This window comes from Manacus vitellinus, unplaced genomic scaffold (assembly GCF_001715985.3).
Source record: "Manacus vitellinus isolate BGI_N305 unplaced genomic scaffold, ASM171598v3 scaffold_21_pilon, whole genome shotgun sequence".
Lineage (NCBI taxonomy): Eukaryota > Metazoa > Chordata > Aves > Passeriformes > Pipridae > Manacus > Manacus vitellinus.
The window spans coordinates 8,074,232-8,091,171 of NW_021939546.1; the positions used below are offsets into that span (position 1 = coordinate 8,074,232).

The following is a 16,940-nucleotide window of genomic DNA, read 5'->3' on the forward strand; positions in this document are numbered from 1 at the left end:
GCTGGGTGTTTTCGTGCAAAGAAGCCACATCTGGGAAGGTTGTTCAGAGCAGGGGAGTAACTCCCCTTTTTTTAAGCTAATTAAAAAAATGGTGATTGAGTGCTGATTTGGTCCTGGAGTGGTGGATTTGGTGGGGAGGGCTCTGGGAAAGGCTGGTAAGGGCAGGTTGCTCTGAATGCACCCACCAGCAGGTCTCTCCTCCCTTGGGAACTGGCTGTGGGATTAGGTAGTGGAGCTGGGTGCTCCAGGGATGCTCCAAGCCACACAGTCCTGCTGTCCATGCTCCCCTATGCCTGAGGGCCAGCAAGTGCTGCAGGACTGCAATTTTTTCCCAAATGTACAAAAACCATGAGACATTTCACACCATTGTAGTGCTCTGTCACACCCCCAGGTCGCTCCTGCTCTATCATCCCCAGGGACCCAGCCAGGCCAGAGCCAGGGCTGACCATGGCCTCGCAGAGGTAAAAAGCACAATACTTAAGGAGAAGGAGAGGTCAGCTAAAGTTTAATGTTCAGGCAAATGCATCATCCCCTCCGCTTAATCAAGCAGCAGCAATTCCTAACGGTAAGTAGAAAGGATGTCTCAGGTCCTGGTGATAAAAAGGCAGGATTGCTCTGAGTTTTGGGAGATAAGAGGGCTCTATAAAAATTGAATATTTTGTACTATGATCAGCCTGAGATGGCTTTATCTTGTGGAGGTTGGGGCAGAGCCATGCCAGGCCTTGAGCTGAGATGTTTATGATGGGAAATACGAGAGAGATTAGGGGTTTATGGCCACAGCCAGCCCAGGGTTAGGAGCCACTGGCCAGTGGCCGCAAGAGAGGGGTAGGAGCTCCTGCTTATAAACTTATAGGTGGGGAATTTGGGTAGCAAAGCGCCTTTTTAAGGACTGGATGCTGCAGAAAGGAAAAAACACCCAGGGATGCCTGGAAAAGACCCTGTGCATGTTTTTGGTACCCCATGGCCTCATCTTACCCTGAGCGTAGCATCATCATCACTTGCTCATGGTTAAGCTCTGCAAAACCCATCCTTGGGTTTAAGTTCATGGGGCTCTGGAAGCAAAGTTCTACATGCCCAAGGGCTCCTGGGGCTTGTCCCCCTCCCAGCAGGCAGCAAGCCCTTCAGAACATCAGTTACATCAGAAAACCTCTGGCTGTGCGACCCAGGAAGGCCTGGGAAGGGGCTCTCCACAGGGCTGTGGCTGAGGGCAGATGTCCCCTGGGCTGTGACTGATGAGTAGCACTTCCACATCCCTGCTGCATTCCAATGGTTTTCTCAGAGCATCTCAGACTTTGGGAAACAAAGTTTGGCTTTGTCTGTTTTTTTGCTTTTTCAGCGCCCCTGAGGCAGTTTGGGGGTTACATCTCAAGGTGTTGGTGCACCCAGCAGACAGGGATAAAGGGGCAGCTCCACAGGTCTGCCCCAGGCATGGTAGCAATGCCTCCGGGCAGTACCCAAAAGCCACTCTCATGGAGCACCGGCTGACACCCCATTCCTACAGCATGAAGTCCTGCCTCAAAGGATCCCCCTCATCCACCTGAGCCCCAGGTAGCAGCTGTTGGGGCACCGTCCCTCTCCTCGCCCAGGGAAATGGCACCTGCCTGGGGCGTGCTGTGGGTGGACAATCCCTGCTCCATTCTTTCCATCCAGGCAGCGAAACAGCAAATCCCCACAGCAGACACTCACCCAGAGCACATACGGATATTTTTCCTTTCAATGCACTTTTATTGCTATTCCTTCCACAGCCCCATGGGGTAGGATTTCAGCCTGGCAGGAGCATGGGCTGTTTGTCAGCCCTGCCTGGGAAGAGAAGCAGCACTTGGGAGAGCAGGATGCACTGCCAGCCACCCCTGCACTGGGGAGGGGTAGAGCACTCTCTCCATATCACTGCCCCCTCTCTTCTTTTACTACGTCAAAGGGAACCAGTAATCCCCCACAAAGAACCAGTAAAAAAAAAAAAATCTGGTTTAGTGAGATTTCGGATCATATAAAGATTCAAGTAGCGTTAAGTAAACAAGAAAACCGAGTCCTGTACATCAGCTTATAAAATTTCTAAATAAAATTTAAAAAAAAAGAAAGAAGAAAAGATATGACACGTCAGTGCAAAGGGATGAGGTGGTACAGTAATGCCACTCCACCCCAAGCCCCAGGGAGGCATGGTCTGGGTGCCACCATCCACATCCCCTTCCACCATGGAGGTGCCCCTTCATCTGTGTCCGTCTGTCAGCAGGGTGCTGTGGCTCTAGAAGTCCCGCAGCCGTGAGATCAGGTCCTCTTTGTTCTTCAGCAGGAACTTCTCGCAGGCTTCAAAGGTGGCACAGATATCAGAGGACAGTCCTGCCACGTTGGTGGTGACATAGTTGAGGTACCCTGGCATAGCCTGGTTGTAGTAAGCCACCTGCGAGGCACAGGAGATGGTCAGTAGGGGCACGTGTGAAAGAAGGAGCCTCCCCAACAGGGTGTGGGCAGCATGGCCCCACAGCATGGTCACAGCATCCCACCTTGCTCGTCTCCTCTGACTCCGGCCAAATGCAGAAACCAGAGCAGAGTGTCTCCCCACGGGTGTATTCAGCTCGGGGGGGGTGGGTGCGCAGTGTTCACCGATCGAAAGGCCACCACATAGGGGTCCCTGGGAAGGAGAGAGGCCAGGTGAGCTGGCACAGCCCAGCTGGCAGGAAGCAGGGAGTCGGGCTAGGGACAGTTACCCCTTGCTGCAGGGTTTCCGCCGGGATGCCAGGATGACAAAGTCCTGCAGCTTGCTCTCCTGTCTGTGCATCCGGCTCACCACGTGGTAGATCATGTCATCGTCATCTACCTTCTGGACGAGCTCAGCACTCCTGCAAGGGGAGGCAACTGGTCACAGAAACCCCACTGTGCCCCCCAAATCTGGGGGCTTACACATTTACAGCCCACCACCAGATCCAAAATATTTGGGGGGACCCAAAATAAATGTTTTCTGCAGCCATTAGCCCAGGTAGAGTCAGGATGGAGACATGCAGTGGAGGGTCTCTAGGAGCAATCATGGCTCCAGGGCAACACACTTGCTCCCAGGAAAGCCCAAACGGATGCTCAAGCCCTAAATTTAGGGGTGTGATTTTTGGGAAGGGCTGGGTGCCCAGGAGCCCTACAGCACTCACGCATAGTGACTGTCCCACTCGTGCCGGCGCCGCAGGTTGGAGAGCAGGGAGAAGGCTTGTCTGGCCATGATGCAGACAGACATCTCGATGCGGAAGGACAGGAATTTATCCTCCTCCAGCGTGTACATCCTCACCTTGGGGAGCACGGGGCACAGTTGGGATGTGTTTCCCATCACTAAGCCCCCAGGTTGCCCATGCTTTGGGGGCGAGGGGCAGCTCAGGGGGAAGGGGCAGGGTTTAGTACCTTTTCCTTTTCTCTGGCGAGTGCCCAGTTTGTTTTGGCTACGAGTGTCTTCAGCGCAGAGACGTTGTTGTAGCTCAGATAAACCTGGGGCAGGGGCAGCATGTCAGGGGCAAGAGCAGGGGCAGGAGGTTGGGCAGGAGGCAGAGGCTCCTGCAGGGAAGCATCCTACCTTGTTGCTTTGATCCCAGGGCACAGAGAGTGGTACCTCGGTCTGTTTGCAGGAGACGACGTATTTTCTGCAGGAAAGGAACAGTTTCCCTTATGAGGGGACACAAAGAACCCCCGGACTGTCCCTGCACCCAAGTGCCGAGCCCCTCTCTCCTCCCTCCTCCATGCCCACATCCCACTTGCTTTTCTGCTCACCGGTCCAGCCGAATTTTTTTCCTAGCACTGGCTTCTCTGTACCTCCTTTCTCCATCCTGATAAATGGGAAAAGCCAATTAGGTTAATAGGAAAAGGAGGAAAAAACTCAATCATTTGTCTTTTTGGGAGTGGGAAAAATACGCAGCAGGAAGGGCTGGAAGGTAAAGCCCCTGCACTCACTGGCTGTCACCCCAGCTACACTGCAGTGCTGGTTAGTGATTAATTGTGAGCTATTTGGGCACTGCCACCACGGTGTGATCAATGATGGGCACTGGCACATTAGGGAAAACCCTTATTGTGGCTGCAAAGCTGCAAACAGCCCCTGAAACACAAATCATGTCCCCTTACACCTGCCGATGTCCTCTCCTGGGGGAATAAAACCCCAAAGAAGTCAGCCTGTTTTGAAGAAAGTGCTAGCGCAGTGTTTTAAAGCAGGCAGATATGAGGTTTCAGGGAGCCTGACTCTGGCCATGAGATGATCTTCCTAGGGATCATCCTAGGGAGATCCTAGTTTTAAGGCATCCAAAAAATCAGGCAGGTGGGCAAGGATCAGCCCAGGGGAAGCTGAGATTGAGTTTGCTTTGTTGCTATGCTCACGTGACAGATTTCCTTAAATATTTGGATCTGAGCAAATTATTGATTAAGATGCTTTGAAAAGTAAAAACAACCTCAGAGGTTTGCATTCCTTCCCCTAAATTATAGAAAAAATGAACTGGAATTTGCAGGCAATGCTCTGTTAAGCCTTGCATGGCTAATACATCTCCATCCTCGCACAGGTAAGTGGTTTATTTTATTAGTTATACCGAGCAATCCATTTAATTCACTTGCGATTGAGTAATTTCATTTCCATCATCGTAAAACTGCATTTGTTTTGCTGCGAATCTGAGAGCCCCTCAGGGCTGAGTGGGATTCCCAGGGGTCCAGGGAATTCCAGAGAAGCCATCCCTGCCCATCCTTACCCCTGGCTCGGGAGCCACCATGGGCAGCACGCGGGGCCGGCCCTCCTGGTCCAGCACCTCGAAGGTCATGAAGGCGCTGTTGATGTGCCGCGGGCTGACGGACATCTCCCGGCCGTACGCCTCGGCGCTGACCCCCACCTCCATGCTGCCGGAGAAGAAGGGGTGAGGGTGCGGAGAGCCGTCAGGAGGGTGGGATGGGGACCCCCCCAGGTGGGATGGGGACCTCCTGCTGCCAGCACCCACCTGTTTTTGAAGGCATTGTTGACGATGGCTTTGAGCACCAGGCGGTCGCCAACTTGCGAAGGTCCCCGAAAGTGGAACATCTCGATGGCCCTCAGTGTGGGGTGGGCATGGCACAGCCGGCTGCAGGGTCAGGTGTTACTCCCCAGCCATGGCCCCATGGCACACCCTCCCCAACCCTGTCAGAACCAAGAGGACCCCAAAAAATGTCACCCCTGGATTTCAACTGTCAAAGCCAGCCATGAGAAAGGACAATGAGCCAACCCTTCCCTGGGGTCCCCCAGCTCTACACATCTGTGGGACTCCCTGTATAGCATCGCCCAAGGGTGACGTGCCGGGGACTATCCCTTTGGAAGGTCCCTACAACCCAACTGTGGTCACACCCAGCCAGACTCTGCCCTGGCTATGTGTCCCCTCCAGGCACACTATCCCCTACACTGAATCTCTCTTGGGTCACCTGGCTGCAATAGTGGCCACATTCTCCATCCAGGCCATGATCTGCCCACCGAAGGTGTTGCCCTGATGGTTGGCGTGTGGAGGCAGCACCAGCTCCACACTCTCCACACGCGTCTTCTCCGCCGGCACTGCCCCATTGCCATCCCGCGTCTCCAGCTCTGCCACATCGAGAGAACAGGGTTCAGCGTGTTGGATGGCCAGTGGGATCCCCACTACCAGCATCCCATCAGCCCTTTACCCCTCTCCTCACAGCTGCCCTCCCACTGCATCAACCTCACACACTGTCTGGGATAGTGGGGCTGATCCCCACTCTGCCATGACCAGGGCCTTCCCAAACCTCCACGTGGTGATCATCACTGTTCCCCATCAGCATCCTGCTGAGGAAGGTGATTGTCACCAGTGGGCATCAGGGCTATTTTGGGGATGGAAACCCAGGCTGTGAGACACGGTACCGGTGTCAGGGGGGCTGCGGGTGAGGAGGTCCTTGAGGGTGTCCTTGTGCGCCAGCCGCATGCGGCGGCGCTCAGCGGCGATGCTGTACTCGATCTTCTCCTCCTCCGTCTGTGGGGTCAGTGGCTGCAGCCTCACCTGCAAAGGGGATGGGGCAGTGCAGTCCTGGTGCTGGAGGAGGCAGGGCTCCTTCAGGCTCCTACAGCACCGTGTGTCCCACTGTAAGTGGGCAGAGCCCCCACGCTGCATCCCACAAGCACGGGACAAGGGATCATCAACCCTACTGTGTGCAGAAAGTGTCCTGATGGAAAGCTGGTCCCAGCTCAGCCCCAGAGAGGCCATTTCCTTACTGCCTCTGTGCAGATGACAACCGAGCCCCCCAAGACACCATGCTCACCTTGCTGCCAGAGGGGCTCTGTGCCACGAAGGTGGCGTACGCCTTGCAGATACTGCAGTGCTTCCCGCTGCACAGATCTTCATAGCTCACTTGGATGCCCACCTGGGAGAGGGCACAGCACCCCTGAGAGCCTGCTCTGCTCCCCAGGGACCCACATCCCACCAAGCACCCCTGGACAGAGCCAGCCAGAGAGGATACACATATGGGATCAAAGCTGGGAACTGCAGGAGGATTTGGGGATTTGGCATTTGGCTGTGTGGCTGGTGGGGGTGGGTGCACAGCAAGGGGGGACAGGGGCAGGAGGTGAAGGTGAAGGGCACACACCAACCTCCATGCTGGAGTTAAAGGCTCGGTTCACTTTGGCTTTGATGTTGACAACTTGCCCGACACTGAAAAACAGGAACAGGAGAAAGTGCATGGGGTTACTGGGGGAAAACGGCCACCGAGCAGCTCCCACTGAGGTGCCACAGCATTACAGCCCACTGTCCACTGTGGTAAGGCTTCCTGGGACTGTGGGACATGCTGGATGGCCAGCAAGACATAGGGACAGCCACCTTTGAGACATGAGATCCCACACCTGTCCAGCCCAGCTGGGTGAGATGTCACCCTGAGCAGCTGTGTGCAAGTAGGTCCCCAGATCTGGGGTGCTTGAGCAGAGGAGATGCCAAAGACTTGCTTGGCACCCACTGCCCATATAGACATGCACACTCCTGCCAGAGCAAACGGCTCCTCCAGCCTTGCATCCACTGTCCTGCACAACAGGAGCAGCTGTGGGGCCTCCCCATGGGCCCTCAGCCACAGCCCCAAAGCTGTAGGTACCTTGACTGCTCCTGTCCCTCCTCCTCTCCAGGGCCTCCCCTAGAGCAATGGAAACCTTGGGATACTGGGAGATTGCAGGAGGCAGGATCCAGCCAGGGGCATTTTGCACCATGTCTTAAATTTAACATCTGCTGGCAGCAAACTGCAGCTTGCAGAGTCCAGGAGCTCTCCTCTGTGCCCTCAGCAGGCTTCAGAGCAAACACACAGACAACTTTGGCTCTGCAGCCTAACCTACTCCAAACTGGTACTCACAAAATGAGCAAATGAAGCTTATTAGTGAGACCCACAGCAAACAGTCTTATCAAATGCATTATTAAATCAGGAATATTCCTCATTCCCTAAAAGAGGCCAATGCTAGGAAACCCTGGAAAAATAAATGCTGCCACCATCACTGTAGGTTTGCTCCATAGAGGGCTCAAAACCAGAAGCAAGGAAGAGTCAGCATGAGCTTCAGCGCTGTAACTTTCCCCTTACCCCCCCCAGCATGACTTCTGGTTTCAAATGATCTCTGCTACTCCATACACTGCACGTTGGCTCTGGCTGGAGCAGGGGCAGCCTGAGGCTGGGATGGTGCCTCCAGCCATCCCCCAGCACAGACTCTGGGCCCAATGACAAGCCAAAACATTAGCAAGGTTACATGAGCAGCCTCCATTCACCATGCCATGCCATGCCACGTCAGTGGGGTTAATGCTCCCAACTCACGGCAGAGCTGCGTTAGGCTGGCTGCTCTAGGGCTGCAAACATCCGTACCAGACACCGCTCCTCCCGTCCCGCTGCCCAGCAGGGCTTAGATACAGCTGGCTGGTGCAAAAAGAGAAAGCAAGATGGGGGGAGAGGGTTAGAGGCGATGGAAGCGGCCACACGGATGCTCCGGATGGATTTGAGGTGAGGGGCATGCAAGGGCAGGGGGCCAGGAAGGCATGTTGGCAGCCCCAGATGTTGATACATAGCCCGAAAAATACTTTATCTTCTCTCCCCTTATCAAACAGTACAAGCCAGTGCCATAAAAGCCACACAAAGCCTGGCTCAAAGGTACGTGCAATAACCCCGGGAGGCCGCACTTCCACACGGCAGGGCAGAGGGACGGGGACGATCTGCTGCACAGCTGATGAGTTTTAAGCCAGTGATGTTTTGGGGTCTCCTCCGTGCCCCCAAGCATCTACAGCTCCTCCCTGCCTCTCCCCCACAGCAGGAGGGAAGCAGAAAGCACAAACAGCTGGATGAGGAGGAGAGCCAACAACAAACACCACATAAAGCTCCTCCGCCCTCCAACAGCTCTGCGGGAAATCCCTGCCAGGCCCCTTGCTTGGAGCCTTAAGCTGGACCACAGCAAATGGGATCTGAGCCAGGAGCAGCACAAATTCCCTGACCCCTTGGAGTAGTGCCCAACTCTTCCCTGAGGAGAGACAAATGCTTTTCAGGGCTTGATGTAATGCTGCGGAGCAGGGCTTGCGTCTGTCATCCTGCTCCCGAAACCCATGGGGAAAAGCTTCCCAGGCAAAGCTGCCCTGGGAGCTGGAGCCATGTGGCAGGGTATCAACCCCAGTGGTGCCACTTCTGCCAGTGGGAGGTGGCATCAGGGCTGCACCACGCCCCCACACTGTGGATTTGTCATGGAGCTGAGGCCAGGGCAATGGGCAGCTCATCTCCACCAACCCACCAGCATCCAATATGAGAGGGCAAAAGTGGGAGTTCAGCATTTCCTGGGAATGACGGTGAAACCCAAGAGTGAGTCGGACTTCCCAGGGTGAAATAAATCAGTTGACAGCTGGGGACCCCAGTGCCAGCCCTGGGTGCCCACATTGGTCCCTGCACCAGCAGGCAGACCTGCACAGCAGGGAATGGTTGGACAGTGTGGATCCTGTACTGCAAGGGATCCTATACTGCACGGATCCTATACTGCATGGCAGGGATGTCGAGAAATGTTGTCCCCTGCCACACGGCAGCCCTGGGGCTGCCTATGTCAGGGTGCAGGGACAGCACCCAGAGGCTGCCAGGACAAGCCTGGGAGGGGAGTTTGGCCAAGCAAAACCCAGCCTGATGCATCTCACAAAGTGATGTGCAGGGAGGTCCCACCTCCCCCAGCACCCGGTGGGTGGGGGAGCCCCACCACGCCCCAGCCACCCACATGGCCACTAGAGAGGCACGATTTGCAAGATTTGAGTTTTCCAGAGCACTAAATCAGAGTTGCTTCTTAAACAAAGCCAGGGAGGAGCTGGCGTTGGGGGAAATACCGGGAAGCCAAACCAGCAGGAGCTCTCCAGGCACCCAGACAGAGGATAAATCAGAGCAGACAGTCAGTCCTCAGCCCTGCGGTGGAGATGGAGCCTCAATCCCTGGCTGGCCTGTGAGCCTGGCACTGCCACCACATCTCCTCCTCTCCCAAGCATGCTGCTGCCTGTTCCAGCTCCAGCCCCACTGTCCACATTGCACCCAGCAGATGGGAAAAAACCCTCCGTTTCCTTGCGCATGCCCTGTTGGAGCACCAAGTATTTACCTAATGGTATGCTCAAAATAGATATCATCCATAGAAGCTGTGACGCACGGGCAGCCAGCGTGTCTCTCGGCTGGAAGGGAAAAACAAACTGCATCAGCAACCTGCAGCGACACGTCGAGGGTTGGAGGGGCAAGTGTGCTCCTTTGCCCCATGGTTGGTTACACTGGTGACACCCCAGCCAGCACCCCTTCCCTGCTCATGTCCACTGCTGCATTTGTGGGGGACAAGAGTGGGATTTGGGGTTTCTCCTCCCACAGCAGCATGGATTTGCAGATGTTTAAAGGTTTGGAGGGTGTGCTGCGAGTATAACTGGGAGGCACGTTGTCCTGCTGTTTGCCTTCCCTTCATGTGTTTGCAGCTGTGGGGATGCTCCAGCAGCCGATACCATCTCCCCACACACAGCAAATATTTTAAAGCTGCTCTGCCGGTCTCACTTTCTGTTGGGACTCCAGGAACCTCAAACTGCAAAACTGCTGTGGGAACCTCATCAAACTGCAGAATTGAACCTGTTTCCTGTCATAACCTCCCTGTGCTTGGTGGGGCAGCCAAGCTGGTGAGCTCCATCACTTCCCGCTGAGTAGAGGAGCTCATTCCCTTCTGGCTGCTGCTAGGATGCTGGGGATGTCACTGGCCTGGTCTCACCATGCCCTGCATACCAGGCAAGGAAAAGGGCAGCATTTTGAAAGAAGCTGGTGTGGATTTTGATCCATTCCTAAGCCAGCATGCATGCTGCAGTGCACGTCTCCTCCCCTTCTTGTTTGCTCTCTAATTACTCAGCAAAATGGCATGATGTGGGGTCCCCAGCTGGCGTCACTCTGAGGGACAGTGCTGGACTGCCAGGCATGCTGCTGATAAGCTGGCTCCTGGGGACACTGCCTGGTCATTCCCTCCCAGCCCAGCAGGACGATGGCTCCAGAGGGAGAGGATGGCTTACCGGAGAGGCAGGCGGCCGTGTCGATCCACTTGAGCAGCTGGCCAGTGCTGAGCTCATTGCGGTGATTGGTGTGGCAGGGCAGCACCAGCTGGCTCATCTGCACCTCCGTGGGGTTGCGGGCAGGCAAGGGGCTCGCCATGGCCCCTGGTGCCTCCTCCCGCTCCCCTGGCTCCTGGGAACGTGGTGGAGAGGTTGAGCCCTGGTGGGACAAGAGCTCCATTTTAACCAAACCCCCAAGACAGCAGTGACCATGATGCCCACTCCCCTCACTGACCCAGAAGAACCCCAGCCCTGCATATCCCTGGACACCACCAAAATCCACCCAGTCCTTGCCAAATACATAGTTCCCACAGCCAAAAGGAAAAAAATCCCTCTAAAAAAAGCTCCATGGTTTCCAGGCCATTTATCACCAAACCCCACTGCTTCCTCCCAAAACCTATGCAAAACCCCTCCCAAAGTCAATCAGTTCTCTGTGAAGAAATTTTTCTCCCCTAACAGCTTTATTTTTAGGGTGCTGCAGCAAAGACTGGGTTCACTCTCCTGAGGTTGGGTATGTAGCAGTGTTCCACACCTTCCACCAACACCCCCCTTTGCCAAAGAAAACACTGAAAGCTATGTGGTACAAGCAGCAGAGGAGAAGCATCCAGGGCAGTAAAATATGTTCCCTGTTGGCTTGGCCATTTGCTGGGCACAGAGCAGCTCCCCTGGCACCCCGGTGTGAGGCAGGATGGGAGAGAGAAGCAGCTACTGTGGCGGTGCTGGCAAGGAAAATAGCTGATGAGATGTCAAGTGAGTCGTGTTACACAAGGGGTGAACTCAGTTAGCCCAGTGAGTAATTAAGGAGACACAAAGAGTTGTCTGGGCTTCGTCACAGCCCTTCCTTCCGCTTTCTGCTCCCACTGCGGCTCCTGCTCACAGCACTTGTTGCAAGAGTCCCACTGCAGCAGCTTCTCTGCCCTTTGCTTTGCCTGGATTCTTTCAAAGACCGGTTTATGCTGAAAATGAAGCTTTCCCGACTACCCTGAGCTCACCGCCTCTCAGAATAGCATTTTTCTCCAGCGGGTCAAACCTCTGTTTCCATAGCTACTGATACACGACATCCCAGGAACAGCACAAGCCTCGCCTCAGCGGAGACGGTGGCGAGTGCATCAAGCCAAGCCTACGGTAAAGGGCCCCCCATCCCACAGTGAGATGGAGCCTCGGCCACCAGAGCCCCTCCAGTGGGCTCCAAACCCCTCTGTGAACCTCCCAAGCTGCTTCCCAGCGTGCAGAGGCGCCTACATGAGTACCACAGAGCTATTTCAGGAAGCCAGCAGGCTCTGGGGTTCGAGCCAGCAATGCAAAGAGCTCCAAAGCCGCCTGCTGCAGAGCGAGCAGACAGCCTGGCTGGAGATCCCAATGGTCATTTTCCTGGTGTTTGACATTCCTGAATTTTAGGGGAAAAGCTGCTACCCATGGGAAAAGCTCTGACCCTGAGGTAGCTAGCGCACGGGCAGGGATGCTGATGGGGAGCAGATGCAACTGGGGCCGGTGCAGGTCTGGGAGCAGCTCCTGGCACAGGATGGCATTTGCCTTGGTTAGTAGCCACTGGCACAACTGGGGAGCCCTGGGGTTAGTTGCACGGCATGGGGGGTACCTGGAGGCCATTGCAACAGAAGTTCAAGATCTCTTCAGGGACTACAATATTCCCCTTGACCATTTTTAAGAGACACCTGGAAAGCAGAAGAGTGGCTCTGGTTACAGCAGGACTGGCAGATCGGGAGTGGCTGTTTTCCAGCAGGGACAAGACAGTGTGTGTGTCGGGTTGTCACACCCTGTCCCCACATCCCAAGCTGACGTCCCTTGCCGCACCACTTACCCCTCACCAGCACCTATTAGGGAGCTGCCCGAGCCGAAACAGAGAAGGGCAGAACCGGGGCTGGTGCCTGCCATTCCTTGGGGGTCAGGACCCGTGCTCACTGGCTGCGATGAAAGAGTCCAGCTATTTTAGGGTGCTGGACCGAGCCCAGGGCACAGGGTCATGCCCCATCCCTCCGTCAGTGATGCTGTGTCAGTGCTCCCCCGTGTTGCTACACGTGAGAGAGGACTGTGCCTTGAAGCTCCCCTGGCCAGAGTGGTGACACTGCCGCAGTCACAAGACAGCCAGGAGCATATTTTTGGCAGTGGGCAGGGCTGAGGCTGTTCACGGGTGGTACCAGGGGCAGCAAATGGGAAGCACACAATGCCAGCAACACCACTGTGCTGTGCTCCAGCCCCTCTGTCTCTGAAGCCCTGGCATTCCACAAGGGCACTGTGTGTCCTTGGGTGCCCTCAGGCTCCCAGGCCACATGCATGGTGACTGGGTCCCAGTTGGACATCGTGGTGGCATTGCAAGGAAAGGCAGAGTGGGAGCTGCAGCAAAACACAAGTGGAAGGGGCTTTATATTTACAGTTTGCTTTTAAACACAACACCGCCGGGCCCTTGGCATGCCTTCAGCTTCCCAGCACATATCCCTCTCCCACGCAGGTACAACCAGGCTGCTGGAGGCAGCAGCTCCTTTCCCAAGGTGTGGGATTGACTGACTTTAGCACAGGGTTAAAAAAGTGGAAGCTGCAGGTTTGCCTCCTGCACCCTCAGCCCTTTGCAAGGGCTGAGGTTGGGGCATCACACAGCATTGGTACAAAACAAGGGTTCTCAGGTCACCTACAGATGTAAATGGCACCACTGAGCCTCTCACAGCCTCCCACCCTTGCCCCAGTGGCACCGTGTTTTGTTTTCCCAGCCCCGTGACCTCTCCAGCCTTGTTATGGAGGCCTGGGAGCTTCCTTATGGCTCACCCACCCTTGCAAGAGCCCAGTGCAAGGGTTACTGTCCTGTTTAGCAAAATGGGTTTGCTCCCTAATTGCAGGCACAAGCAGTGGCTAGGGGCGGTCCTGTTACACCCCATAGCCACAGCAGACAGCGCCTGAGGGACATTCCTTGGAAACCCAAACCTGCTCCTGGCTCGGCAATCGTGTCAGCTTGTCCCCTGGGTTGCGTTAGCAGGAGGGGGAAGAAAACAGAGCTGTCTGCTTTGCATCATCCCCCTGCTATTTCCCAGGCAGCCCCAGCCCACACTCCCACCCTGGGGAAGGGGAGCACCCCAGCCACACTCCAGAGACATGGAACCATCCAGTCAGTGAGTATTTATGGAGTATTTGTTATCGAAACTAAGCGAGCAAGTGTCTGTCCTCATTAAAATCTTCAGCCTCACTCAACTGTCACATTTTTAAAGCTGTTGACTGATGCAGCCCTCAGGTCACCATGGCAACGGGATGCAGTACCCAGGCGATGATGCTCTTACTCTGTCACCCCTTGAGTGACCCACTTCTATCCAAAAAAAAAAAAAAAGTTTGCATTAGGAAAAAATCTCTTCCAGTATAATATTTTTCTTGCTTCCTGCCATGCTCAGTTTCTGCGCTGCCGAAGGCATAAGGAGCCCACAGAGCAAACCAGGGAGGGCACAGTGGGGGAGACATTCCGAGGAATCTGCAAATACCAGGGGAGAGGGATCCCACAGCTCTCCTATTCCCTGTGTCCCACAGCAGCAAAACACCCACAAGCTCTAGAGAAGGTCTCTGCTGCTGAACTGGGTGCCAGCCTTTTTGGGAATCGTATGGGGACCACCAGCTTGAAAGTCTTCATTGTAAACCCTGTTGGGTTCCACAGCCCCTGGGATGATGCCAGGCAAGGATGCAGAAGAGCGATTGTACCTCAAATCCTTGAGCCCAGTGGAAGCAGGGGGTTTGCTTTAGCCACCCCCAAGCAGTGGATGAGAGGAATGGACAAGAGTGAAACTGGGGTCACCGGTGCTGGGCTGTGGGGGGCTTTGGGCAGAGTGGGGCAGCCTCACACCTCAAGCCACCCCTGCCTGCCCTCAGAGCTCTCCCATCATCCTGCTGCTGCCTGCCAAACACCTAATCCCCATTTTTCCTGGCCTGGCTCTGCCTCCTACTCCCACCCCAGCCCCTCAACCTTACCCCTCCCCGGAAATATTTGAAGAAAAAAAAAGGGGGAAGATGGGGGGGAGGAAAGCGGCAACAATGAAGTTCTCATGGGGGATTATTGGTGTATAATTGAGCAATATCCATGGTAACAAGCAAATCTGCACGTGTTAAAAAATTAACCTGACCTACTTTGGGAAATTCTGCCATCTCCACAGGGCAGTGAGGGCTCTCCATCCCCCGAGACCCGGCCTGACAGTCCCAGTGCCAGCAGGGGCAAAGCCCTGGTGCGCCCAGGGATGAGACAGGCAGGTTTTGTGCAAGGGGAGATGTCCCTTCCCGTGGGACCCCCACTGGTAAGTGGCAACAGAAACACCCAGTACAGCTCAACTCCATCACCCCATGCCCATCAGGATGGTGTTGGGTCCCCGGGATGAGACCCAGTGGGACAAAATGGACTGAATTGCTGGGTCACAGCACAGTTGAGGAAACATAAGTGAGGAAACACAGCGGTTCCCTGCAGTTGGTCTCAGTGGGACCCCAGGAGGGCAGCCAGCCCAGGAGAAAGGCCAGGGCACCTTGCAAGTGGTATTTTTGGCACCATACATCATGTTTCCCTAGAGTTCACAGAGCAAAGCCAGGCATGAGGCCAGGAAAGTACAAACCAAGGGTTAAAGGCAATGGGAAGATGCAGAATGACTCCTCTTACGAGGGGTCAGGGCTTTACAACCATCACCCATGGGAAAGTTTAATTCAGGGTGAGCGCAGCAGGGACCTCTCCAGTCCCCTCACATCCCTCTCCATCACTGAGTGAAGCATCCCCAGCCCCGGCCATGCCCGCAGCCCCATCCATACCCCTGCCCAGATGCTCTCTGCAGCTCCCGTGAGGCTCCCAGGAAGGCTGGTGCTGGTTTGCCAGCACAGGGGTGAAGTCCCTCAGGGAGTGTCCCAGGGGACAAAGGTCTGGCTCTGGCCCAGGGGGAGAGCAGAGCCACGTGTCACCCTGGCACAACTGCAAACCCCGAGAGGGCCAAAATTCACATGCATGGGCACATCCAACAGCATCACCCAGCCCACGCACCTTTGCCCTGCCACCCACGGCACTCCCAGGGTGGAGATTGCCATAACATCAATACAACCGGGGTTAAGACCTCCACAGTCAAGCTCACCAAGCTGGAAACCACCATAGTGGAGACCGAGATGGTTTACACCCTGGAGGTCTCCACTGTGGTGGTCTCCACCGTGGTGGTCACCATGGTTGAGACCCCTAGGACGAAAACTACCCAGGTGGTGCAGTAGTCTCTACCGTGGTGGCCTCCACCATGGTAGTTACCATGGCCAAGACCACCTCAGTTGAGACCACGGGGGTGAAGACCAGTGCAACATTGTGCCACCCAGCCACCCACACTGCCCCAACCAGCCCCAGTACACCCCTCTACCATCCTGGCACCACCATTCCCCACAGCCCTGTGACCATGCTTCCCAAATATCTGTCCCTGCTTTTAAGCGAAAAAAAAAAGCTGATTCAAGCCAACTCTCCCCCGCTGTCCCTGTTGCAGCCGGAGGGTGCCACGTCCCTGTTGACAAGTCGCCAGTGCCGACCGCAGTGGAGCACCAGGACACCTCATTGCGAACCCCACAGGCAACAAAGCATCACCCGGGCGACCAGAGGGGCACAAAGGGCTTTCACTCCACACCTTCCCCCTGGCAGAGCTGCCCAGCACCGATGCAAGCCAGGACAAGCCACCGCTCCACTGCCGGGAGTGGAACTCTGCAGCAGCGCCAGACACTGGCTCACGCTCACTCAGCTGTGGGGTTCCCCCCCCTTGTCCCCGGCTCCCCACAGCCCTCACCTCAGCCAGAAGAAGCTAAGCATTTGCGGGAGGTGTCGAGGCGATGGCTGGCTCGGAGGAGAAGCGTCCGGACACCTGCGCGCTCGGCCGGCACCGGGCGCGGGCGTCGAGGCCGGGCTGGCGCGGAGCCCTGGGACGGGGCCAGCGCACACCCCCTCCCGCTTCCTTAAATATGGTCATGCATAACTTTTCTTAAGGTAGCGCTTGGCAGATCTGCTCTTCCCTGGAAAATGGCCGGCGCTCTGAACGCTGGCTCTGGATGCAGGAGGGAATGTGTCTGGCTGGCTGCAGAGCCAGGGAGCGTGGCGGGAGGCACCGGAGCGCTGCCAACAGCTCTGCGGAGCAGGGTCCTGCCGGCTTCCTTCATCTCTCCCCAGGGAGCAGCCCCTGGAATGAGGTCCTGGGTCCCCTCCCCAGGCCACTCGTCACCCTCTCTTCTCCTCCCACCACCCCAGTGAGAGGCACTCAGTTAAACTTGTCGGAAAATATCCGTATTTTTCCCAGAGCTGCGGGCACGGACACCATGCTGGGAGAGCCTCAGCAAACTTCTCCAGAGCCACTCCAACCCATACAGCTGCTCCCTGGCTCTGCTGCCTTTGAAGTACCTTTAACAGGGCTTATCACAAAA

The 16,940-nt window shown here is 55.7% G+C and overlaps 1 protein-coding gene across 1 annotated transcript; it reads right to left on the reverse strand.

The window, feature by feature from the left end:
* Positions 1–1,702: 1,702 nt before the first annotated feature.
* ACOT11 (acyl-CoA thioesterase 11) lies at positions 1,703–16,415 on the reverse strand. The gene is given in 18 exon segments (XM_008925181.3): positions 1,703–2,398; positions 2,502–2,597; positions 2,599–2,629; positions 2,706–2,837; positions 3,138–3,271; positions 3,382–3,465; positions 3,551–3,617; positions 3,745–3,800; positions 4,704–4,848; positions 4,947–5,066; positions 5,401–5,557; positions 5,852–5,987; positions 6,247–6,348; positions 6,575–6,635; positions 9,563–9,632; positions 10,497–10,695; positions 12,133–12,208; positions 16,313–16,415. Coding segments are annotated over 18 exon segments (1,845 nt in total). The 5' UTR covers positions 16,336–16,415; the 3' UTR covers positions 1,703–2,242.
* Positions 16,416–16,940: the final 525 nt, after the last annotated feature.